Source organism: Garra rufa, chromosome 8 (assembly GCF_049309525.1).
Source record: "Garra rufa chromosome 8, GarRuf1.0, whole genome shotgun sequence".
Taxonomy (NCBI): domain Eukaryota; kingdom Metazoa; phylum Chordata; class Actinopteri; order Cypriniformes; family Cyprinidae; genus Garra; species Garra rufa.
Genome location: NC_133368.1, coordinates 25674358 through 25702202, shown reverse-complemented (window position 1 = coordinate 25702202; position 27845 = coordinate 25674358). Strand labels below are relative to the sequence as shown.

General features: G+C 34.2%; 2 protein-coding genes across 7 annotated transcripts in view; one reads left to right on the top strand and one right to left on the bottom strand.

The window, feature by feature from the left end:
• The window catches only part of lrch1 (leucine-rich repeats and calponin homology (CH) domain containing 1), a 70171-nt gene extending 53611 nt beyond the window's left edge, over positions 1–16560 (bottom strand). For all 6 annotated transcript variants that reach the window (XM_073846335.1, XM_073846337.1, XM_073846331.1 and 3 more), the window contains exon 1: positions 16242–16560. In XM_073846335.1, coding sequence (XP_073702436.1) covers positions 16242–16470 — 229 coding nt within the window. In that variant the 5' untranslated portion in view covers positions 16471–16560. The remainder of the gene's footprint in view (positions 1–16241) is intronic.
• Positions 16561–18096: 1536 nt separating this feature from the next.
• On the top strand, positions 18097–26161 carry rubcnl (rubicon like autophagy enhancer). The gene is made up of 12 exons (XM_073846308.1): positions 18097–18242; positions 18403–19029; positions 20203–20380; positions 20997–21024; positions 21113–21245; positions 21435–21568; positions 22683–22747; positions 22834–23072; positions 25054–25115; positions 25254–25407; positions 25542–25632; positions 25865–26161. The coding sequence occupies exons 1-12, from the start codon at positions 18237–18239 to the stop codon at positions 25966–25968; spliced, it is 1821 nt and encodes a 606-aa protein (XP_073702409.1). The 5' UTR covers positions 18097–18236; the 3' UTR covers positions 25969–26161.
• Positions 26162–27845: the final 1684 nt, after the last annotated feature.

The following is a 27845-nucleotide window of genomic DNA, read 5'->3' as shown; positions in this document are numbered from 1 at the left end:
TGAACAGATAAACTCAATCTCCAAAACTGCTGTGAGTGTCACTTTTACCGTTTCATTTGAGAAAACTCGCATCATATCATACTGTATACACAGAAACTTCACGGCAACCTGTCAAAATAAAAGTACGGTGTAACATGTAACCCCTGCCTTCAGCAGAATTCAAATTAGCCATTTTAATCTAGATTAATTCCAAGATTTAATCTAGATTAATCTAGATTAAAAAAATTAATCTATGCCCACCCCTAATATTTATTGTACACAGTGGAGAATACGCAGTGTTTCTATACATTTGAGTACTTCAAACTATGTATGTAGCATTTCTTATTTATTTGTTCTACTGTACTGTGGTTTTTTGTCCTATTTCTTGTAATTAGTTTATTATTCTTATTTAATCGCTGACTGTTTACTTGTCTTCAGTGAGCTTTTTGAGTTGATTTATTTTTATTTTTATTTAGCCTAGTATTAATTTTTTTTGTGATACTCACACTGGTGACAAGAATTATGACATTTCTAAGGTATTAAAATGTTGATATCATAAAGACCTTATTTAAAGCAAAAATAATATATTGTGATATATCATACAGTGAAATAAATTTACTTATATCGTGATATAGGATTTTGGACATATCGCCCACCCCTAATGATAACCAATAAGTGTTAGAGAATTAATTTAAAATATAAACTAAACCTTGCAAGGTTCAACAGAAAAGATTGTCCAGTTACAACTTTTGATGGTCATCAAAAATCTTGTGTAACATTGTTGTGAATTGTGCTGATTTAAACACATGACTGAAGCAAAGTTATCTATTATAGCCTGAATATACATGATACAGATTTTGTTAATAATTTTCAACCTGATTTTACAATGAGATCACAACTTGAATTTATGGTAACTTAAAATGAACCAATTCACTTAATTATTTCTTTTTTGTAAAACATACAACTTTTTTACAGTGTTTATTGTTGAATTCTGCATCTTACAATATTGTGCAATGAATATGATTTTAAACTAGTGGATATACTACAATATGTGATCCTGGACCACAAAACCATTCTTCATTAGCACAGGTATATTTGTAGTAATAACTAAAAAGACATTGTATGGGTCAAAATTATTATTTTTTCTTTTATGCCAAAAATCATTAGGATATTAAATAAAGATCATGTGCTATTAAGATATTTTGTAAATTTTGAACTGTAAATATATCAAAACTTAATTTTTGATTAGTAATGTGCATTGCTAAAACTTTATTTGGACAACTTTAAAGGCGATTTTCTCAATGTTTTGATTTTTTCAGGTTCAGATTCCAGATATGCAGTTGTATCTCAGCCAAATATTGTCCTATGCTAATAAACCATCCATTAATGGAAATATTATTTATTCAGCTTTCATATGATGCATTAATCTCAATTTGAAAAAAATAACCCTTGTGGCTGATTTTGTGGTCCAGGGTCACATATAATCAGAATAGCAGAAAGAAGATCCCAAAAGGACAGCAGAATCTGATATACGACACAAACATACTTCTAACTGTATGAGTGAAGTTTTCATTAAGCTAATTACATCTCTCATTCCATTCTTATAGCTCTAATTGCTTATTCTTTCACTCAAACAATCTTATCCTCTCCTCAAAGTGTCTCTGAAGTGGGAAAAGGGCATAGAAACATAGTCTGTCATTATGCTACTCTGGGTGCGGCCTCATCCTGCGGTTTACATCTGGAATAATCAGCTGAGCGTGTGTGTGTGTGTGCACTTATTTACAGTATATAATCAAACAGATGGTTCTGACTTGATTTATACCAAGTGTGCATAACAGTGAAATGCACGTACAAGAGTGCCGCATTTGTGCTCATGCGTTTCTGCCACTCAGCATTCCTCTGTGTGCCCACTCTCAGCATGATGTTGAGTGTGTAAGTGTGCTCTTTGAGTTCTGTTGAATAAGCAAACTGTTTCTCTCTGACAGGCAGCAGCATCTTGATTCACACTGGACAAGTGGAGTGTGCGCTTATGTGTCCTAAATCTCATTTTTAAAGTTTTACAGTTCTTTAATGCAGTCTGATGTAATAAGAATATGTGAGGAAATAAAATAAACAAACAAACAAATAAAAAAACAATCAGACAGGAAATCACACCACTGCTTTCATTCATACTTTTTGATCATCACAGATTTATAGAAAAAATCTCTGTGAATTTGAATTAATTAAAGGAGCAGTTCACTTTCAGAACAACAATTTACAGTTAATGTACTCACCCCCTTGTCATCCAAGATGTTCATATCTTTCTTTCTTCAGTTGTAAAGAAATTATGTTTTCTAAGAAAAACATTTTAGAATATCTCTCCATATAATGGATATCTATGGTGCCCTGAGTTTGAACTTCCAAAATGCAGTTTAAATGCAGCTTCAAATGGCTCTAAATGATTCCACTCGAGGAAGAAGGGAAAATGCCAAAAAACTCTCATCTAATTTTCTCCTCCGACTTCAAAATAGTCCTACACTCTTATAAATAAAGTTGCTTCACGATGCCATAGAATAACCTTTTTTGTCTAAATGGTTCCACAAAGAACCTTTAACATCTGATAACTTTTCTGTTTCACAAAAGGTTCTTTGTAGTGAACGAAGGTTGTTCATAATATACAAAAGGTAAGAAAGATGGTTCTTTAAAGAACCTTTGACTGAATGGTTCTTTGTGGAATCACTGTGAAGAACCTTTTAAAGCACCTTTATTTTTAAGAGTGTACAACCCTGCAGAAGTACCGACCCAGTGTTTACAAAGAAGGTCAAACGCCCTTTACAAAAAAGGTAAAACAGCGATGTAGGACGATTTTGAAGTTGGAGGAGAAAATGAGATGGGAGTTTTTCGATATACCCTAACTGCCATAAACAGGAATACACACAGTTCGCGCAGAGCTAGACAAGTGTTTGCGGTTAAAAAGTATATAAAATGTCAATTTTCTTTTTAGAAAATAACAGATCGTTTTGCTAGATAAGACCCTTCTTCGTTTAGAGCTCTTTGAAGCTGCATTTAAACTGCATTTTGGAAGTTCAAACTCGGGGGCCTTAAAAAAAACATAATTTCTTTACGACTGAAGAAAGAAAGACATGAACATATTGGATGACACAGTGAACTCCTCCTTGAAATACCAAAGCTAATAAATAAAATATTTTAATCTAATTAAATATTGACAGTTTTACAAAACAATGTTTGCTCTATGTATCATGGTGATTCAGAAAGCTTAACACAATTAACAATATGATTAATGTCAGATTTCATTTGCTTTACAACACCCTCTTTTTTTCAAATGCTTTGTGTCTGACAAGCAAAAACACTAATATCTTAGCAACATGCTAACATAACATTTTATTGGAATCAGTTGTGAGTTGAGTCTCACAGCAGAGCATCTGGTGTGCCACATTTGCTCTGACAATGACTTAACCTGTTAATGATTCTTTACAATGCATTAAGAAATTTTACATTTCTGTTTGAGTCATTTCTCTCACATTTTGTTTTGATTCGATTTGCACATTTTAGTAAAATGTAAAGAAATGATTGAGACACAAATGTAACTTGTTCGAATATTTACAGTACAACTGATTTGTACAAATGAAAATAGTATTTTAGATTAGGAATACATTTGCATATTTGGGTATTAATATAATCATTGTTTAAAATCCATAACTGATGCTTAATTTTCATTGTCAGATCAATGCATCAATCCACCCTGAGCTGAGACGTCTGATTTACTCTAGAACAAGACTTATGACCTGATTAGTGATTAGCAAGCTTAGTCCATCTGTCCCCACCACACACACATTTTTTTCTATGAACTTCTTGCGATAACTTAAACAAATGTATAACATAAACATATTCAAAGATTAACTGAAAGATCAAGTGAAAGATCCATTAATATAATACTACAAGCATATCATCTTCAGTACATCAGTACACACACACTTTGACCCTCTTTTTGGTGTCTGGGTGGGGCTCTGATAAAGTGAGTGTCTCAGAGTGTATGTAGGGCAGTTGAATCTGGGTAATACTACTGTCTCAAGGACATAAACAGCTAGTGTCTGTACATGCTAACTTATATTAAACTAGATCACTGATCAGAATAAGTCACTAATTACCAGACAAATACAATGTGGATATTACAGGAGATATACACTGCCATTCAAAAGATTTCTTTATGGTTTTAAAGACGTTTCATATGCTCATCATGCTGCATTTATTTGATCAAAAATACAGAAAAAAAACTGTAATATTGTGAAATATTATTTCCATTTAAAATAACAGTTTTCTGCGTGAATATATTTTTAAAATGTAATTTATTCCTGTGATACAAAGCTGAATTTTCAGCATCATTACTCCAGTCTTCAGTGTCACATGATCCTTCACAAATCATTCTAATATTCTGATTTATTATCAATGTTGAAAACAGCTGTGCTGTTTAATATTTTGTTGGAAACTGTGACACTTTTTTCCAGGATTCTTTGACAAATATAAAGTTGAAAAAGAACAGCATTTATTTCAAATAGAAATCTTTTGTAACAATATAAGCTCTACCATCTAAATGTTTGGGGCCAGTAAATTTTTATTCTTTCTTTTTCTGAAAGAAATTAATACTTTTACCAAGGATGTGTTACGATATGTATCGCGATAGACACATGATCGATATCAATAAAAAATGCGTTCGATAAAACGTTCAATATTCTTTATTCTTCGTCGGAAGAAAACAGAGGTTGTGAAGCAAGTTTGGTTGCATTAACAAAGGCACTCGCTCTCTGGTAACCTAGCAACGTAGGGAGTGACACGCTAACAGCCAATCATGTAACAGTATCAGATTCGGTTGCGCCATTCAAAGTTCATTTTATTTTCGATATAGCGCCAGATCACAATAGAAGTCATTTAAGGTTATCTTTCCTATAGAACAGGTCTATACATTGTTATTTTATTAAATAAACTAAATTGCCTTATGTTAATTATCTTATTTACACGAAGGCATGTCATTTCTGTCTCTACATGGTCGCGCGTTTACAATGTCTCCTCCGCGAAAACACGGACTGGATTGCGGACTTCATTCATAAAAACCTAATTTACTATAGGGCGGAATGCCACAGAATTCGTTGATTTTTGGATTAATAAATCAAAAGTTGGTCTGTCACTTAATTCAAATCGCGATATGGACTAGTGTCTGTGAAAACTGAAATGCAAAAAGACCGTTTTAATCTGAATCCTGCATGTTCCGTTTGCCTCTGTGTGTATGAATGGCGGAGACGCGTTTTTTACTACACGCATACTGAAGCACGCTTGACGCTCCCGCTAATTTTTGGCATTTGCATCTCACATAAACAGATCAACTCAATCTCCAAAGCTGCTGTGAGTGTCACTTTTACCATTTCATTTGAGAAAGCATCATATCATACTGTACACACAGAAACTTCATGGCAACCTGTCAAAATAAAAGTACGGTTTAACATGAAACAGTCTTGAATTAGTCTTGTATTACTTTTGTACAGTATAATGTAAATATAAATATATATTCCTATTTAAATAATTCACATAAAACAATATATGATAAAAAATAAATATTACAAGATTAACTACTTCATTGTAGAAAAAATACTACAATTATTATTTAAACGTTTTAAACTGAATATAATTTTTCTTCCAAACCTCTGTTTGTTTGCCAAAAATTAAAAGGGTTTATTTTTCATTTGATTAAAAATTAATAAATGTTTATGCTTTCATTTGATTTGACACGTAACAATTTCTAAAAAAAAAAGAAAAAAGGCAAAAGATTGTAGAGCCATATTGTTCAAAATGTTAAATAGAGAGTTTTGGACTTATTTTTCCACTGAAATAAATGTTTTCGTTATTACACAAAGTAAATGGGTCATAAAAAATATCAATAATTATCGATATCGACCAATATGAAACACTGATATCGTGATACAGTTTTCAGCCATATCACCCAGCCCTATCTGCAGGGTTTTTAAAATCAAATTTAAGGCTTTTTAAGACCTTCCTTAAGACCTGCACAAACAAAATGAATACCAAAAGGGCGAGGATGAGCCTCCTAAACAGTAAAATGACTGTAAAGACCAGAATTTAAACAGCTTTACAGTTCAAATACAGGTTGACAAAATGATAATCCTCACATTTTAGCCTTTAATTGATTTTTTAAGAGTTGGCATCCAAAAATTGTCCAAAATTTGATCAAAAAATGTGTATAATTATATTTAAAATGTATGGTGATTATATTTGACATGACATATATGATCTAAACATAAGAAGCTGTGCTTATTAGAATAGCAAATTTATCTGAAAAGCAAATACATTTGTAGGTGATATACTGTAAACACCATAAGGTAAACATTATCATATTTAATTAACAGTAGATTATTAGAAAGCAGCAATCGCATTATTCTGTGATATTGGTTGAGTGTGAACTGTTTTGAAGCCTGTAGCAGACACAGCAGCATCATGTAAACATGCAGCGCTCACATTAATTCAATTAAATCACAGCCTTTTGAAGCTTAATATTCAATTACGTTACGCCATATCATGGTCCCTGTTTTCTGTCCCCTTAAAATGATGATTACGAATTTTCTTATGTCATTTAAGATAAAGACTTTTTACAGCCTTAAATTGAATAAAAAGCTTTGTCATTAGATAAAATACATTTTACCATAAATTAAAATAGAAAACAGTTACTTAGAATTCTAATAATATTTCACAGTATTACTGTAATGTATTTTTGATCAAATAAATCCAGCCTAAAACAAACTCAAACTTTTCAACAGTCCTGTACGTACTTCTACACTCTTAAAAATAATGTTCTTCACAGAGATGCCATAGAAGAACCATTTTTGGTTCCACCAAGAACCATTCAGTCAAAGGTTCTTTAAAGAACCATCTCTTTATTACCTTTTTATAATCTGAAAAACCTTTTGTAAAACAGAAAGGTTCTTCAGATGTTGAAGGTTCTTTATGGACATTAGTTACGTAGTTGAGTCGACAATATTGGTTTAAAACAAAAGACCAGGGTGTGATAATGAACCACGTTGATTGATGATGGTGTTGATATTGTATCTGACCTTGGTCAGATGCCCCTGATTTAATTTGTATATGTTTCTAACTGTATACCAGCATAACACACAGGTTTGTTCTGTAAGACAGAGGCAGGATGTTGTCTCCTCCCTGGCTCATTGTATGATAACGTGCAGAAAAGGCCATTTCCTCCTGGAGAAACATGGGAAACACACACATTTACACACCCCTTCCCAAACACATGAAAACCTGTTCGCCTAGAAATCTCACAATACTTTATTTGGACATTTAATTGATCCAAATATTCTTTGGTATTCAATGATTTAAAAAAATGAGGAAGATATAGACAGTTACATTTGTGACAATTTATCAAGCAAGTTGCCAAAGATACACACAGAGTGGCATTTTATGACTTGACCTGCACTTCAGTCACTTCCGACAGAGCCTAGTTTCTCAGACACAATGTACAACGACCTGTTTGTTAAGAACTACAGTGTGGCCCAGTCTGAAGCCACTAGTGAAAATACTTCAGCTTAACACAAAATATTTTATTACAAACAGTATTATTAGTATTACAACAAAAGTGAAAAGTTTATATAACTGTAAAATGAGCATAAAGTTCTGGATTTTGTATTTGTGTTTTCTCTTTTCCTTTGAAAGCCAATTGTTTTTAATTTTACTACATTTGTAATTTTCTATACTAATAAATGTTTTTCTAAATTCTTGTGTTCTCTTTTACATTTCTCTAAATGGTATCATGAAAGCAATATTAAGTAGGAAGTATACTTAATATTTTATATAGGGATGCACCGATCCGTATCGGCCGATCACTTGCGCGTTTTGTCAGTAAAGCCGGTTCTGTAATCAGCGGTAAATGCCATCAGGTGCGTGATTTCACGTTGAGCCGTATATACTACACACAGCCGTTGTTCACTGACGAGCTGCGCACATTCACACGGATGTGCGCAGCTCGTCAGTGAACAACGGCTGTGTGTAGTATATACGGCTCAACGTGAAATCACGCACCTGATGGCATTTACCGCTGATTACAGAACCGGCTTTACTGACAAAACGCGCAAGCATGATCGGCCGATTCGTATCGGTGCATCCCTAATTTTATATTTAGCATATGTTTTGTATTTAGTATTATAGTTATACTTTATATTTATTAAAGGGACAGTTCACCCAAAAATGAAAATTTGATGTTTATCTGCTTACCCCCAGGGCATCCAAGATTTAGGTGGCTTTGTTTCTTCAGTAGAACACAAACAAAGATTTTTGTAGTCTGTCAGTCATATAACGTCAGTCAATGGTTACCAAATGTTTAAGAGTTAAAAAAATGATATAAATAGGTAAATAATGATATAAATACTGTTCTGTTTTTTTACACAGACTGATCGTTTTGCATCTTAAGACCTCAATGTATCTTCACAAGCCGTTTAATTTGGTTTTGTCTGTGTATGTTTTTTTTACTCTTAAAGATTTGGTAACCATCGACTGCCATTATATGACTGACAGACTGCAACGGTTTGAGTTAAAAATCTTTGTTTGTGTTCTACTGAAGAAACAAAGTCATCTACATCTTGGATGCCCTGGGGGTAAGCAGATAAAAATCTCTAATCTTTTTGGGTGAACTATCCCTTTAAGTTAAATATTAGTTATTTGTATTCCCAGAAACAAAGCATGAACACACACACACACACACACAGACACAGGCATAATAATGTATCTTCAGAATAACTCAAAAATATTTGAGAAATTCTACAGCGCAGAATATCAGTAAACAACCTAACAAGGCAACTCACAACTGACAAATCAGACAAACAGTTTTTAGTCAAAAGTAACAGATTTTTTCACTGAGACTAGTGACGCTAGTGAGTGACAGTTGGATCCTAAGAAAACTGAGATGAGCAAAAGCACTAACTGCATTCCAGCATGTTATGACAAGCCACTCGTGTATTTTCTTTAGAAAATGTTCTCTTAATGCATTCCTTCATCATACCTATTCTTCTTTACATATATTTTGTCAGTGTAAACAACGCTGGTCATCTGCTTTTCCCAACAGTTCATTTAAGGACTGTCACACAGCTCCAGGTTTTACAGCAATCAAATCCATTCAGAACCCTCATCCGATGCTGTGACACTCTTAAAACCCCAAGAAACAAGGCGTAGGTTGGAAAGCCCTACAACGTTCCTGAGCCAAAACCCTTCAGGACACAGATGCCCCCATTAAGTCACACACATACCAGGATTTTTTCAGAAATCCTCATTAAACCCTAACGAGGCCTCAATAATGTCTGAACAGTGATGATTTTGTTTGTAATACTTTACAATTTTGTTACATTAGTTAATGCATTAAGTATTACGAACTACAATTTTAACATAATTCTCATTATTTCATTATTTATAGGTTAATGTTTATTGCTTATTATTCATATGTAATCATAAAATATATCAGAGATCAACAATAATGACTGACCAATGGCCCATGGCCAGCATGAAAGATGTTAAGCCTTGTCAAATAAAACATTCAAGCAATTTACAAGCATTCAAGCGCAAGAAGATGCGAAAGCAAATTGGCAAGCTGCTTCACAGATAACGCGTGAACATTAAATTGAGTTATCTTTAGTGTCAGCAGGAAAAATTCTCAGCGCTGAGCCCTGCAAATTAGTAATATTAATTTAACTGGAAACCTAACATAATAATTATATACATTTAGAAATGGAACTTAAACAAGATTAATAAAAAAAAGCTGTATTTTTCATTATTAGTTCATAATATGTAAATAGAAAAATTTAAATTCTGTCGTCATTTATTCACCCTCAAGTTGTTCCAAAACTATATGAGTTTCTTTTTTCTGTTGAACACAAAATATATTTTATAGAAAATACTATGGAATGGCTAACAGCAACTGTATGGTTTTTCAAAATACCTTGTGTCGAGAAGAAAAATCATACAGGTTTGTAACAACATGAGGTTCCCCCATATTGGATAAGATATTTTATTCAGCATGACACCATTGCTTGTTTCATACGTAACTTTTTTTATTAACTATTAGAAACTAGGACAATATATATATTACCAGTCAAAAGTTTTTGAACAGTAAAATTTTGAATGCTTTTTAAAGTCTTTTCTGCATACCAAGCCTGCATTTATTTGATCCAAAGTACAGTAAAACAGTACAATTGTGAAATATTTGTACTATTTAAAATAACTGTTTTCTTTTTGAATATATTTTAAAATGTAATTTATTCCAGTGATTTCAAAGCTGAATTTTTTGCATCATTACTCCAGTGTTCAGTGTCACAATTCTTCAGAAATCAGTTTAATATTCTGATTTGCTGTTCAAAAAAACATTTTTATGTTGAAAACAGCCGAATAGAATTTTTTCAGGTTTCTTTGATGAACAGACCGCATTTCTCTGAAACAATATTTTGTAACATTATAAATGTCTTTATAATCCATTTTTATCAATTTAAATCATCCTTGCTGAATAAAATTATTAATTTCTATAATTTCTTTTATACTTATTATTAATTATACTGACTCCAAGCTTTTGATAGTGTATAATGTTACAAAATCTTTTTAATTTAGACAAATGCTGATCTTTGGATCTTTATATTCATCAAAGAATCCTGAAAAAATTTACTCAACTGTTTTAAATATTCATAATAATAATAATAATAATATATGTTTCTTGAACAGCAAATCAGCATATTAGAATTATTTCTGAAGGATGTGACACTGAAAACTGGAGAAATGATGCTGAAAATGTAACTTTGATCACAGGAATAAATTACATTTTAAAATATATTTAGATAGAAAACTTATTTTAAATTGCTAAATTTTGTTGTTTTTGCATCAAACATTCTGTACGTTTGTCAATAAAAATAACAGTTATCAGTTTCAGGTTCAGGTTCTATCAGTGAATGCCTGGGCTTTGTAATAGTGACGGGTTGTTGCCATGGTGCATTAGCAAAACACTCTGAAAGGTGTTGATGTAATGCATTTTTAATGCATAATGTTTATCCAAAGTGGTGTTGCCCAGAGATAAGACGCACTCCTACACACACCCACTATTTGGAGGCTGGGGTATTTGTGTGCATGTGTGTGGGTGTTATCCCATAATTTGCATTAAACACCCCTGCATCCACCCACCCAAGCATTGCAAGTACCAAAGAGAAATAAAGTTGAACGTCAGATTATTTGCCAGAATGCCAAAAGACTATTTCTTAACACACTATACTACGATCCTATTTTCATTTGTCGCACTGAAATGAAACCCTGACCGTCCACAAAAACAAAACCTGGCTCAGAGAGCTTGTCAGATAGAGGATATGTGCTTGCGTGCCCATATTTATGAAAATGCTATCACGTGGAAGAGGGTTTGTGTTGTGAGCAGTGTGTGTACTACAATTTTATGTGTGTCCTAATTCAAAGACTGGAAACCAAAATGTGTGCGTTGTGTAACAAGGTTTGTGTGCATGCATGTGAGCTCATGTGCAACGTACTTGTGTGGGTTGACAGCAGATAGATAGTAGGAGGTGAGAGAGAGAGGATGGCTTCATTATAACATTATCATCTTGCATCTATGGGAGAGTTGAGCACAGGTCACAGGTAATGCATGTGGGTGTATGCGGATCACACACGCCATCTGACATGGTGCATGGCTCTAAGAGCAAAAACTACAATATCAAGACAGACCAAACTGCATCAAATTGTGAGCAGGCCTGCAACCTATTAGAAAACACAGAATAGATCTGTTTACTCGTGTGAATCGTCCAGTGTTTCGTTTTCAAATACTGTAATAATAGGAATATTGCGAAATAGTATTACAATCTACAATAACTGTTTTCTATTGGAAAATGTTTTGAAATATAATATGTTCCTGTGATTGCAAAGCTGAATTTTTAGCAGCCATTACTCCAGTCTTCAGTATTACATGATTCTTCAGCAATCATACTAATATACTGATTTGATGTTTAAGAAACATTTCTTATTGTTAATGTTGAAGCAGCTTTAGATTTAATTGCTTCTGATTTTTATAAAAACAGCATTTTTTCAGGATTCTTTGATGAATGAAACAGCATTTATTTGACATTGAGATCTTTTGTAACATTAAATGTCTCTGCAGCCACTTTTTAACAATTTAAGGCACCCTTACTAAGTTACTGAACATTTTCCAAAAATCGTACAAGTCTTACTGATCCCAAACTTTTAAAGGTAGTATATATTTATCTCAGTTTGTCCAAATAAATAAAAAATAGCACAAAAATGAAAATCAGTCATTTAGCTACAGCCAGAAGTACATTTACACTACCAGTCAAAAGTTTATGAACAGTAAGATTTTTAATGTTTTTAAAGAAGTCTTTTCTGCTCACCAAGCCTGCATTTATTTGATCTAAAGTTCAGCAAAAACAGAAACATTTTGAAATATTTTTACTGTTTGAAATAACTCATTTCTATTTAAATATATTTCAAAATGTAATTTATTCCTGTGATTTCAAAGCTGAATTTTTAGCATCATTATTGCAGTCGCATGATCTTTCAGAAATCATTCTTATATTCTGATTTGCTGCTCAAAAAACATTTATTTTTATTATTATCATGTTGAAAACAGCTGAGTAGAATTTTGTTAGGTTTATTTGATAAATAGAAAGTTCAGAAGAACAGCATTTATTTGAAATCGAAATCTTTTGTAACATTATAAATGTCTTTATCATCACGTTTGATATAATATAAAGCATCCTTGCTAAATAAAAGTATTAATTTCTATAATTTCTTACACTGACTCCAAGATTTTGATTGGTATGGTGTATAATGTTACAAAAGCTTTTTATTTCAGATAAATGCTGGTATTTGGATCTTTCTATTCACCAAAGAATCCTGAAAAAAATTACTCAACTTTTTTAAATATTAATGATAATAATAATAATGTTTCTTAAACAGCAAATCAGCATATCAGAATGATTTATAAAAGATCATGTGACACTAACGACTGGAGTAAAGACGCTGAAAATGTAGCTTTGATCACAGGAATAAATTACATTTTAAAATGAATTAAAATAGAAAGCAGTTATTTTAAATAGTAAAAATATTCACAATATTATTGCTTTTGCTGTATTTTGGATCAAATAAATGCAGGCTTGGTGAGCAGAAGATAATTCTTAAAAAAAACATTAAAACTCTTACCGTTAAAAAACTTCTGACTTCTTTAAAAAAAAAACATTAGAAATCTTCAAAAATGTATTTAAAAAAAATCAAAAACCTTTGACTGGTAGTGTATGTATTAAAATGATTTAGTAGGTTATTAAATTATTAGTGTATTTAAAGAATAGGGAAAATAAGCATGCACAATTAAACTTACTACTACACACTACAGGGCATTTATAACAGCTATTGAACTTTGTGCTTTCACTTTCAGTTGTGTTGGAATTTTTTTAATAGAAACTCCTTCTGAAATGATGACTCTGATCAAAAATACCCTAGTTCCAGTAAAGTTTTACTACATGTCACTTTTCTGCTATTTTTGACTCATTTATTATATACAGTGTTGATGTATATAGTGAAGACTAGCACATCCTGAAGCAACATAAACAGGGCATCCTCTCCTTAAAGGACAAAGAGCTCAGGGCCATAAATACATAAAATACTACACACTGGCTTAATAAGCAGTGGAAATACCCAACACCACCTGTGAAACTCCTGTGAAATGGTAGAGAGGCAAACAAAGATAGTGTGTTTGTGAGGACAACATGTCCCAGCTTGAAATATCTTGAGTCGGTTAAAAAAAAACAAAAAAAAAAAAACACTGACAACAACTGAGGAATCTAGAGCTACTGTGAGGAGAAATATGAGCTGAAATCAGCGGTGGGACAGGCACAGAACACCTGAACGAGTCCAAACCAAAACTCTTACTGAAAGTCTTTTTAGTGCCTTTCGAAATGCATCTATAAGTCGTAAGGTTGACAATGCAGAGTTGAGTAAATATATCTTGTGGTAACTTTAGCATTATTTATGGTAAGGAAGATTTCATCTGTGTGAACTGTGACCTCATGAGCAGATAAAATGATGACTGTTTAGTCACTTAATAACACTTCTTACATCCTAAATATCACAATGGACTGGATGTATAATTTTCTGCATTAAAGTACTTCAGAAGAGCATTTAAGAATGCTAGGAATTTGCCATTTCCACGGTCTGCCCTTTCCTGTTTCCTATTTTAGCTGCTCTCCTGCCTCCGAGCTGAGGGGAGTGCGGAGGAATTCACGGGGAACGGAAGCATATCTCCCGCTCACTGAACATTCCTAACTGTCATCTTGGCTTTTCCCGCAGCCGTTCATTATGACGACTATTGGGAACCGAATCTTCGCAGTGAATGAATCTTTCTTGTTCATTTATTATGCACTGACTCCTTAACAGATTATTTCGAAACATGAACTGAATTACAGAAGTCCTGCATAACTTTACCAGAGAAAAGTCTGTCATTTTCACAGGAAGGTCCAGTTATGAGTATGACCTACTGATTAAAAATGTGAAACAAATAAAACTAAGATATGCAGTTAGAAAATGGACTGTGTGGATTTATTTCAAGCCAACTTTCTGACGTGTCATCAATCGGCCATATTGGCGGCACTCAATGAAACTCTTAAGTATTGCTGAAAATTATCAATTATTGTCATGTTTTGGACTGCACTAATTGGTTGGACCAGGAAAAACATTTTGAATACTACAGACTGCCAAAAGTTAAAGCAAATCAAGGAGATGAGTACAAAAAACTGTCTGAGTAACACAAGGCGTTTGTGGTTTGTCAAACTGAACCAGAAATTCCTGGGCAAAAATCTTGACAATATTCATGTTTGTTCTTATCATTTCCAGTCAGGTAGGTGAAATATTAGGCTAATATCTTAATTAATACTGCTTGTATGTATCTTTACCACCTATTAACCTTTAGTTTGTTAAAATATTGCACCCTTTCCTGATTACTAAGTCTACGATTAACAGCTTCCACATGTTTTTTCCATGGTTTAGCCAGCATAAATTAGCAGAACAACGTATTCAGTAGTACATTAACATGCTGTTGTTTACATCCACCAAATTGCGACATAAGTGCAAACCCATAGAGGTCAGAGGGTCGGTTGACATAAAATGTGTAGAATGGGGAAAAAAAACAAAAAAAAAAAATCTCATTTTAACTTGAACGGGACGGTGCAAGGTCTCGGAACGCAGGCTTTAAACAAATCCACTGTAAAGAATTAAGTGTTTTGATCAAATTAGTTAAGTGAATGATTCAGTGACTCATTCGCCACACACAGATGTATGTACACTCACTGGTGTGTGTACAGAAAGATCTACTGAATGAATCAATTTACTTAAATGATTCAAAAGATTCGACTCACTGAGTTCCCAACCACTACTGACGTCACATGCCTCGTGGAGAGGCATGTCTCAAATTGTCATTACCACAACAAGCAGTACACATAAAAGCAGCAAATCTTTCTTTTTATTTCGGGTTAAAAAGCTTAGGTGTTTCCTCACGAGTGTCCTGATGACAACCTCAGTAGGTTGCAAGTTAATTATTCACACCTTGCAATAAAGAGCAAACAAAAGAACTAATCCCTGCAGATCTCATGATCATCAGCCTTTAGAATTCTGATTTAAAAGAAGAAAAAAAAAAACACACAAATGCATTCATTTTCGTTTTGATCTCCAAAGATGGAAATGAAATCCCCGGTCAAAAGTGTAAGGGGATTTCCATGTACTCGGTATGTGGACAAGCTGGTCACATAGGAAGTCTTATATTAACAGTCCTGTGTGACAGTAATAATATACACTATTTTCGTCCCACACATCCTCAAAGCTCCGTGGTGGGCGTTTGTAATTGCTTCTGGGGACAACTGAAGTAGCCCACTTCTCTTTATCCCGGGCCAGGACACTGTCCTGTCTGCAACAACATGTTCTGTAACATTTATGTAGCCAATGCTGACGCAGACGTTTCATCTGTTCTCTGTACAGTTAGAGGTCTACTGTTAGTTTTAAAAAGCCAGAAACATCTTTAAGTGGTTAAAATGCGACAAAACACATTTTGGGCAACATTCCTGTCTGAAACTATTCTAAGCGCATCTGACCGAGCAGGCGCGCGTGTGCGCGCACAGCGTGTTAAACATAAATACAGCATCACTTCACTTTACCTGCTTCAACCGTATCCGTTAAGTCGTAATTGGATGCTGTCCGAGGGAATTCTTTCAGTTTTCTTGTGCTGAGGTTCAGAAATCCGGAGTTCGCCGCATCCTCCAGAGCTCTCTCCAAGCCCCGACTGAGAGGCAGGTTCGTGTTGGAGCCCAGTCCGCTCAGGTTCGTCTGTAATGCGGCAGAAGGCAGCTGGGAATGAGGACGGGGCTCCGGTCCCAGCGTCGCCATGTTCGCCCCGTCGGAAAAAAAGCTCGTCGAAAAGGCTCTGCGATTGGTATATCCCAAAGAAAATGTGCTGGTCTCAACAGCGGTGGCTGAATTTCCTCCTAGTGCGCTATCTGACTGTCCATAACGCGTCTGCGCAGTTTGTTTATGGAACTGAGCTAGTGCCAATAACGGGTTTCCTGGCCTTTACTATAGCGCCATCTGCTGTACGATCACAGCAACAGCAAATTAATGGTGATGTTAAACAGAAAAGTTTACTGAATGGATATCCTCATAAAATATGAAAGTCTCACATTCCGGGAACTCACGGTTGTTAAACCAAATGGTTTTAAGCACACGATAAATGCGTGTTCTTTATTCATTCTCATAATTATTTTGCTTTTCAATTATAACATAATTAGAAAAAAATAAGTATGTTTAAAATTGATTATTAACACGAGTAAAATATTAAGATATTTTATAATAAAATATTGTTTTATTATACAGCACACACTAGAGTTTTAATTTAGAACATTGGTGTGCTGTGCAACAATAAATAATAAATATTTTAGTCCATATTAGTTTGATAGCTTCATATTCCAAAGTAAATTTTAGTCATTAATGTTACTCATACAGTTAAATAAATTAACATTTATATGAATTGACCGGGAGAACAATGCTATTCTGAAAGAGTTTGTACCATTTTGAAAGTAATTTATTATGATCAAGGTTTAAAATATACAGTTGAAGTCAAAAGTTTACATACACCTTGCAGAATCGGCAAAATGTCAATTATTTTAGCAAAATAAGAGGGATCATACAAAATGCATGTAATTTTTTTTATTTAGTACTATTTATTTAGTTTCCTGAACAGGTAAACTGTCCGCTGTTCTTCAGAAAAGTCCTTGAGGTCCCACAGATTCTGTGGTTTTTCAGCATTTTGAGTATTTGAACCATTTCCATCAATGTCTGTATGATTTTAAAAACATTTGTGGATAATTCAGGTAACAACCCAGTATTAAGAATCAAGTGTATATAAACTTTTGAATGGGGTCATTTTTATAAATTCAAATGTGGACTATATGTAAATGTCTTCTATGTGAAATATCTTATTCAGGTTAGTTCTAAATTTAAAATAACATGCATTTTGTATGATTCCTTTTATTTTGGTAAAATAATTAACATTTTGCACATTCAGCTGTTGACTTCAACTGTATGTCTGACTTTGTGCAGTTAAGAGTAAGTGTACTGTAATGACTTTAATAACTGATTTTACAAAGACACACACAAACAAAACATAAATACATAAAAAAGGTTTAAACAATTAGGTTATAATGTTTGCACTTTATGTTTGCTCTTGTTTTAGTTATAAATGGTGTGCTTCCCCCATTAGATAATCTAATCAAGCAAGTTAGACGCTGTTCTGCTTCTCTAAAGTAATCGTACATTGGCTAATATTTAAAGACGGAGGAAGTGAAACTACTGGAGACTAATCAGATCATATCATAAACGAAGGCTGGAACTTTTCTTCTAGCTTCTCGAACAAAATATGGTGAGTTTTACTGGTTTTTAGCTCTTTGCTAGATTGAATATCACATAATCAAACACGTGTGTATGTCTTTACTATCAGCTGTTTGTCAGGATAATTGTGAAACACGGATACAGTTCATAACCAACGTATTGTTGCAGCTGTGAATCTTAAAGGGATAGCTTACCCCAAAATTGAAAGTTCTGTCATAATTTACTCATCCTTGTGAGGTTTTGGAAGTTTTCTACAGTTTTGGAACAACATGTGGGTGAGTAAATGATCATTTCTGGATTAACTGTTTCTTTTGGTGATTTGTAGTTTCTCTCAATGACTGTACTAAACAATGTGCTAAACAATAAACTAGACTATTTAATTAGACCTCTTTTCTTGTATCCCTGAGTGTTTTACTGTTCTGTTTCATCCTCCAGGCAAATGCGGGTAAAAGCTGTGGCTTTGTTAGCTGGTTACTGAATTCTGATTTAAATGATAATCACTCTGACAGCTCTGATGATGATGATGATGATATTGATGAAAGTGGACTGAAGGTATGCGAATGTAATGCTCCAGTTGCTGAATGGGATTTAGGCCTGTTCGAGCCTGAGGAAGAGTACTATCTACCTCGGAGCAGCCCTGTCATATCCCGCAAGAGACATAACACAGAGACAGAAAAACAGGCTGGTCTGTCTTTGACACCTCCAATATGGGAACTATCTATCTCTCCATCTGTGAAATCTAACTGTTCAAGTCCACATAGACTGGTAGAGTCCAGTTGCTCAGAGAAAGACAGAAACCTTGATCACTGTGATTCATCCAAGGACTCTTCAGGACAGACACAGTTCCTCTCAGATAATCATTGCACAGGAATTTCACCTGTCTCTCGGGACACTCACAGCCACTCATTTGTTTCTGGACAGTTACATGAGGGTTTCCAGTCAAAGACTAAAAGAGCCTGCACTGACATCCCACCAGCAGCTGGTCAGAGGAGCTCAGACCAAGCTAAGAAACATGGATCATGTGTTGATCACTCCACTGCAGACCTCTACAGTCTGGACCAGGTACACTGTAAAAACTGATTTACTGAATACTAACAATTGTACATTACCAGTCAAAAGTTTTTGAACAGTAAGAGTTTTAAAGTTTTTAAAGAATTCTCTTCTGCTCACCAGGCCTGCATTTATTTGATCCAACAGTCAGCAAAAGCAGTAATATTGTGAAATATTTTTACTATTTAAAATAATGACTTTCTATTTAAAAAAATATTTTTTAAAATGTGATTTATTGCTGTGATCAAAGCTACATCTTAGTATCATTACACCAGTCTTCAGTGTCACATGATCTTTCAGAAGTCATTCTAATATGCTGACTTGCTGTTTAAGAAACATTTATTATTATTATTATTATTATTAGCAATATTTAAAACAGTTGAGTACATTTTTTCAGGATACTTCAGCATTTATCTGAAATAAAAAGCTTTTGTAACTTTATACACTTTATTATTCAAAAGCTTGGAGTCAGTATAATAAATTAATAGTTTAATTTAGCATGTGCTTTAAATTGAACAAAAATGATTATAAAGACTATATAATGTTACTAAAGATTTCTATCTCAGATAAATGCGGTTCTTCTGAACTTTCTATTCATTTAAAAAACATGAATTATTCTACACAGCTGTTTTCAACATAATAAAAATAATAAATGTTTTTTGAGAGGCAAATTAGAATATTAGAATGATTTTTGAAGCATCATGTGACCGGAGTAATGATACTAAAACTTCAGCTTTGAAATCACAGGAATAAATTATATTTTAAAATATATTTAAATAGAAAACAGTTATTTTAAATAGTAAACAATATTGCAAAATTTTACTGTTTTTGCTGTACTTTGGATCAAATAAATACAGGCTTGGTGAGCAGAAGAGACATTCAAAATCTTACTGTTCAAAAACTTTTGACTGGTAGTGTACCGTAAAGCCTATGTTTGCATACTGTATAATTGTTTAGATTATTATATTAAGACTAGATATTGTTAATATAGATTTCATTACATTTAATTCATCTTCAATTAAAATTACTTAAGGGGAAGTATTGGTAACAATAATAGGTAAAGTTATATAAATTATTGCTTATTAACATCCTCTAGAGGATTCCTTTTTGTTGACAATCTTGGAAATCCTCAATTCAAATATTATAGCAAAGTAAAGTGTGTCTTTTATCATTGTTTATGTGCAGGAAAATGCTCATTTTGTAGTTGTGGATATGTTGCTGGAAATGCTGGAGGCCGTGAAATGGGTCGTGTGTTTGCAGCAGTTAAAAAGCACACATCCTCATCAAGACAGATGTGAAACACAATATACTTCAAAAACAGATTCAATCTATTCCTTTGACAGCGGGTTTGAGGGTAAGATCAGTTTGTGTTTCAAACAAAGTCCTGTGTCATCCACATGTGATGTGGTCCTGCCAAAGATCACATAATGCTGACCTGGTCTCTTCAAAACTAACAGCTCATCATTGATTACTGTTTACTTCTGCAGTATTTTACTTTTCTAAAGTGTTTTGTTTTTGGAAAATCCACTTTTCTACAGTTATAGGTGACACTTCACAATAATGTTCAAATGTTAACATTAGGGGTCATTTAGTAGATATTCTCTCATTTTCAGTGTGATCCACGTCAAAATATTCTCATTTGTGTTATATAAACACAACTTGTACCATCTTATATCTCAGTTAGTGGAAATTGAATTTATAAGACTTAATTGTAATAGTATGAATATACTATATGTATGAATATAAGTATGAATTGTCTTAACTTAATTGTAAGCTGCCACCGAATACCTAATTTAAAAAAGAAATGCATTTCTGTAGTCATAATGCAAATGCGAATTGTTAACTAGTTAGTAAATTTCCACATTTATAAGGAACTCTATTCAAAATCATGGTGGTCATATAGGAAGTGTATTTGTTTCTCTTCATTTTTTTCAATTCCTTATCTCTGCCAGACGACAGCGCCCCCAAACTATCTTCAGACAGATACTCGCTGGCTTCTTTTCAAAGGTAAGCAGTGAATTCTCCACTTACAGTACAAAATCATGTCAATGTGTTTTTTATGCATAAATTCAAGATAGGATTGTTTTATTTGCAGTTGTCTCCAGAGCTCCAGAATACAGCGCTCTGCTGAAGATTTAGCCCATCATTTGGTGTCAAAGTTCAGGAAGCAGTGGTTCCCCTCTGAGCTACTGCAAAACCCTGACAACCTCAACTCTGCTCTGCAGGAAGTGAGAATGGTTATGCTAAAACACACATCCATGCAATGAGCACACACAGGTGCAGCCACAGAAACTGGCAAACACGTGTCTCCCTTTATCTGCCACATACTCTACACACATTAAGCGTTTTTGAGGACATTCATTTTAACAATATTTAATTATCTAATAAATGAAAACACACACACTTCTTTTCCACAGGTCTCTGTCCATATTATGGTAGAGGACAGGATGAGTCTAACTGAAGAGATTGTGCAGAAGACCAGAATGAGAGGAACATTAACCTGGGCTCCACCTAGATTTCAAATCATCTTTTGTGTCCAACCAACACACAGGTCAGCAAGAACACCATGTTTTTGTCAACACATCAAAATAAGTGTACATCTTTAAAACATAAAAGATCATTAAAACTTTATTTAATATTCTCTTTGATGAAAATGTTTCATTTGAAAGTATTATAAAGCACACTTTTTAAAATTACACGTCCAGGCAAAAGTTTTTGAACAGTAAAAGCAGTAACATTGTGAAATACTTTAAAATTTAATTTATTCCTGTGATCAAAGCTAAATTTTTAGCATCATTACTCCAGTCGTCAGTGTCACATGATCCTTCAAAAATCATTCTAATATGCTGATTTGCTGTTCTATAAACAATTATTATTATCAATATTTAAAACAGTTGAGCAGGATCAGGATACTTTGATAAAAAGAAAGATCCAAAGATCAGCGTATATCTGAAATAAAAAGCTTTTGTAACATTATACACTATACCATTCAAAAGCTTGGAGTCAGTATAATTTGTTCTTTGAAATTAATACTTTTATTTAGCAAGGATGCTTTAAATTGGTCAAAAGTGATGATAAAGAATGTTACAAAAGATTTCTATTTAAGATAAATACTGTTATTCTGAACTTTCTATTCATCAAAAAAAAAAAAAAAAAAAAAAACTCAGCTGTTTTTAACATAATAATAAATGTTTTTTGAGCAGCAAATCATAATATTAGAATTATTTCTGAAGGATCATGTAACTGGAGAAATTACGCTAAAAATCCAGCTGTGAAATCACAAGAATAAATTACATTTTGAAACATATTTAAATAGAAAGCAGTTGTTTTAAATAGTAAAAATATTTCAAAATGTTACTGTTTTTGTTGTACTTAGGATCAAATAAATGCAGGCTTTAAAAAAAAAACATTAAAAATCTTACTGTTCAAAAACTTTTGACTTGTAGTGTATATTTAAGTGTATTAAGAAACATAGTCCTGAAAGTGTACTCTTTTAAAGTACATTAAGTGGTCTTTTATTTCATCAATAGGCCTATTATATTTTCTTCAAGTACAGTATTAAAAATGCTTGTTTAAGATTTGAAGTACACTAAATGCACTCTGATACAAGCACATGTCTTTTTCACAAGGGTATCCATATAAATATTTGTTTATCTGTTTATCAGGCGCAGTGATGTTATTGCTTCCCAGCACTTCCTGTGTGCAGGCTGTGGGACTAAAATCGAGCCCAGTGAGTAATAAAGCTGCTCCTATATGAGCCATGTGATCCAAAGCTTTCAGCCCTCAGTCCTCTTCACTGCTATTCTCTCCCTATAGGGTACATGAAGAAACTGCGGTATTGTGACTACCTGGGTAGATACTTTTGTGATGGCTGCCATGGCGGTTTGGAATCAGTGATTCCAGGTCGGGTTCTGAATAACTGGGATTTTACACGGCATCCAGTCTGCCATTTCTCCAGACAGATACTAGACTCTATATGGCAGCAACCGCTCTTTAAACTTACAAGTGTGGCTAAGAAGCTGTATAGTCAGGCCAAAGAGCTACAGCGTTTCAGAGTGAGTATTTCATTCAGCCCTGGTGCAATATTATACAATAGAAGTAATACTGATAATACAGAATAATAATCATTGAAATATTCTTGTTCAAAGTTACCTATTATTACCTATAAATTCTGATTGGACAAACCTCAACTTAGCCCTGCAGGAAGTGAGAGTGTTTATAAACACAGTGTATTTGTTACTGACCCCAAAACCTTTGAATGGTACTGTACGTTGTAAAAATGAACCTGTAAATTGGAAATTTGTCATTAAATTATAAGATATAAAGTCAAGCCCGAAATTATTCATACCCCTGGCAATTCTGACTTAAAGTTACTTTTATTCAACCAGCAAGTTTTTTTTTATTAGAAATGACAGACGTCTCGCAGAAGATAATAAGACGATGTACAAGAGGCATTATTGTGGAAAAAATATTACTCATCTTTTATTTACATTTGAACAAAAAGTGTCATGTCCAAAATTATTCATACCCTTCTCAATGATCAATAAAAAAAACTTTATTGGCTATTACAGCAATCAAACGCTTCCTATTATTGCTGAACAGCTTTTTGCATGTCTCCACTGGTATTTTTGCCCATTCATCTTTAGCGATGAGCTCCAACTCTTTCAGGTTGAAGGGTCTCCTTGCCATCACCCTGATCTTTAGCTCCCTCCACAGATTCTCAATTGGATTTAAGTCAGGATTCTGGCTGGGCCACTGCAAAATGTTAATGTTTTTGTCTGCTAACCATTTCTGCACCACATTTCCTGTGTGTTTTGGGTCGTTTTCGTGCTGAAATGTCCACTGGTGCCCAAGGCCAAGTTTCTCTGCAGACTGCCTGATGTTGTTGTTTAGAATTTTGATGTATTGCTCCTTTTTCATGGTGCCGTTTATGTGATTATGTTCCCACCGGCTGAAAACACCCCCAAAACATTAGGTTCCCACCACCATGTTTGACAGTGGGGATGGTGTTCTTAGTGTTGAGGCTTCTCTTTTTTTACCCCAAATGAAGGCTACATCATTGTGGCCAAACAATTAAATTTTTGTTTAATCTGACCATAAAACAGAAGACCAGAAATCTTCTTCTTTGTCCAGATGAGCATTTGCAAAGGCCAAGCGGGCTTTTGTGTGCCTTATCTGGAGAAGTGGTGTCCTACTTGGTCTGCGTCCGTGGAACCCAGCGGTGTGCAGAGTCCGTTGGACTGTCTGCCTTGAGATGTTGCCACCAGCAGAGCCCAGATTCATCAGGATGGCCTTGGTGGTGATCCTTGGATTCTTTTTTACCTCTTTCACTATCCTCCTGGCCAGCACAGGTGTCACTTTTGGATTCCGACCAGGTCCCCTGAGATTTTTCACAGTGCGGAACGTCTTGTATTTTTTAATAATACTTTGCACTTATAGCCCTTTCCTGACTTGTGAGCAGCCGCAATGCGCAGCCGCAGGTCCTCCATGAGCTCCTTTGTCTTAACCATGACTGTCCACAAACCAACACCAGAGAGCTTCTGTTTTTCACCTGTTGAGTCGATTAAAACAGCTGTTCCCAATGAATCAGGGTAATTAGGATGCTTTAGAACAGCTTGGACTATTTGGAATGGTATAGAACTTTGGATTTTCCCATAGACTATGACAGTTTGCAAAGGGTATGAATAATTTTGGAGATGCCACTTTTTGTTCAAATGTAAATAAAAGTGGAGAAATATTTTTTCCCACAATGATGCCTCTTGTTCATCGTCTTATTATCTTTTGGGAGACGCCTGTGTCATTTCCAGTAAAAAAAAAAAAAAAAAACTTGCTGGTTGAATAAAAGTAACTGTAAGTCAGAATTTGCCAGGGGTATGAATAATTTCAGGCTTGACTGTATAAATATTTAGTTTGTCCAAAAAACGATATGCTTGGATGTTTTTTGGCCTTTGCCATTTTGTAGTGTGTCGATGTCTTTTACTGATATCAGGACAAAGCGGCAGCATAATATTAACTGTGTGTTATCATTTGCTTTAGGAACTACAAGAGCAACTTATATCCATCAAAAAGCTTCTGAGCACATGCAGACTATCAACTGGGTGATTTACTAGAATTAATAGTGGACATTCTTGGCAGTGCCATAGCCTTAAAACAATCAGTATATGATGTTTCTGTTTAATCAGGTACAGTATAGTGTGAATAGGTTTTTCTTTTTTGACACCTGTTTCTCTTACCAGAGTACTTGACGAGTTTGAACAACTTCCTGCTCATCTGATGCAGGAACTACACCTCTTCTCAATGGATGACCTCATTAGGGTAAAAAAAGGTCAGCTCTGTACCATAGCGAAAGCCTTGATGCAGTCTGCAATCATTCACATCAACATTTGTGAGGTAGCTGCACTTACAGCTATGTACTATTATATTATTGTTCCACGTTAATACCCACAAATAACTGTCATAAAATAATAAATGTATAGATAGATAGTGTTTGAGGGTGTTTAACGGTCCTCTATTGTGTTCTACAGCTGTGTCAGGCCAAAGGTTTTATCTGTGAGTTCTGTCACAGGGAGGAAGTGCTTTTCCCTTTTCAGAGAGACACCTGCACCCGCTGCCAAGGTCAGATGTCAGCATAGGCCTACTACAAGCATTTACAACACACTCTGTTAATAATAATTACGCTTATAAAGTCTTAAACATTTGAAAACAATGTTTTTGTCCACCTTGGGTTATAGTACTTAATCATTTAGTAGCCAGTGTAAGATGAGAACTCAATGCGAGTAATCTGATATAAGGCCATTCCTGTATTTCATAAAATGACAGTTGCCTTGTACCTTGGATTTTTTTTTAGACTGCAGAGCCTGTTTCCACATCTCATGTTTCCGTGATGAATCATGTCCCAAATGTGCCAGACTGCAGAAACGAAAGAAACTCCAGGAAGACATCAATTTGTGAAATCTCCTACATGTCCATCGCTGCATTTGAAAGCTGTGTAAAAACGTTCAGGTGTTCAGAGCTTTTGAACTGTTCAATTACTTGATGGACTACTGACATGCATTATATGTGATACTGTACTTTTGTAAAGCATAGATGAATGTATTTTTCATTTTGTTCGACATTGTACACTGCAGTCAAAAGTTTTTATGTTTTTAAAGATTTCTCTTATGCTCACCAAGCCTGCATTTATTTGCAAAAGCAGTAATATTGTACCCTGGAAATCCAGAGGTCTCGCGAGAGCACAATTTGAATTGTCTCTGCAAGACACTCTGGCATCGAGCAATGATGCAGGTTACTGCAATACGTAAGCAGTTGTGGAAACCAATCAAATCTGTGTATCTGATGTAGGTGGGCCAGAGGCGAGCTAAGCTGATGATGACAGCACTGCGACGTCCGAATCATATAGTAAACTTTGAAAGATCGCTGTCGCTACAGATGAACAACAAGTTGTTTGAAACGGCTTTGGCCGCTACAATGAACGAGTTAGACTTGGCTTTCCATATAAAAGAGGAACAGAAAACCGAAAACTCGAATCGTTCCTTTGCAAGAAGGACGTTTTTGCTGTTTTGCCGACTGGATACGGCAAGAGTTTAATCTATCAGTTCACGAGTTCACGCTTACATATAATTAGCCGGAGAATAGTAGTGCATGTTTGGCGTGCTGTCCGGTGAAGGGCTCCGAGCTCGGGAGTGGCCCGAACCCAGAGTACCCCCCAATAGGAGTAGCGAGAACTGAGAGTGATGAGATGGGGTGGTGGAGGGTTACTGATAAACCATCGAGTGAATTGAGGTGAGTCAGCTGTATTTAAACCTATGGCGCTGATTGACTTGTGATGTTTACGCTAAGCATCTGATGCGCTTCTCCCGAACTTTGTTAATGAAACACCATTTAGCTCTGCTGGTAGCTAAGCGTGTATTGTTGTGATTGGTCGTGGTGTTATCCAATTTAGTGCAGTTAGAGTTTCAAATGCATGCTTGGTGCCGCCCCTCGAGTTAGGCAGTTTTCATTGCTCGATGCCAGACCCTAAATCTTAATAGATTAGGGTCTGGATTTTTCCAGGCTAGTAATATTGTGAAATATTTTTACTATTTTAAATAACTGCTTTCTATTTGAATATATTTTAAAATGTAATTTATTCCTGTTATCAAAGCTAGATTTTCATTACTCCAGTCTTCAATGATCCTTCAGAAATCATTCTAATATGCTGATTTGCTGTTCGAGAAACATGTATTATTATTATTATTATTATTATTATTATTATAAATATTTAAAACAGTTGAGTATAATTTTTTTCAGGATTCTTTGATGAATAGAAAGATCCAAAGATCAGCATTTTTTTTAAATAAAAAGCATTTGCAACATTTTACACTATCATTCAAAAGGTTGAAGTGTATATATATATATAATTATAGAAATTAATCTTTTTATTTAAGATGCTTTAAATTGATCAAACGTGATGATAAAAACATTTATAATGTTACAAAAGATCTCTATTTCAGATAAATGCTGTTCTTCTGAAGTTTTTATTCATCAAAGAAACCTGAAAAAATCTACTCAGCTGTTTTCAACTTAATAATAATAATAATAAATGTTTTTTGAACAGCAAATCAGAATATTAGAATGATTTCTGAAGGAGCATGTGACTGGAATAATGATGCTAAAAACAGTTATTTTAAATAGTTTTTTTTTAATAAAGTTTTTTTTTTGTACTTTGGATCAAATAAATGCAGGGTTAGTGAGCAGAAGAGATTTCTTCACTCACTTTTGAAAACACACAGCTGAAATTTGGACATTAAAATTTATCAGTACACATTTATTCTTCTTTCCTCACAATA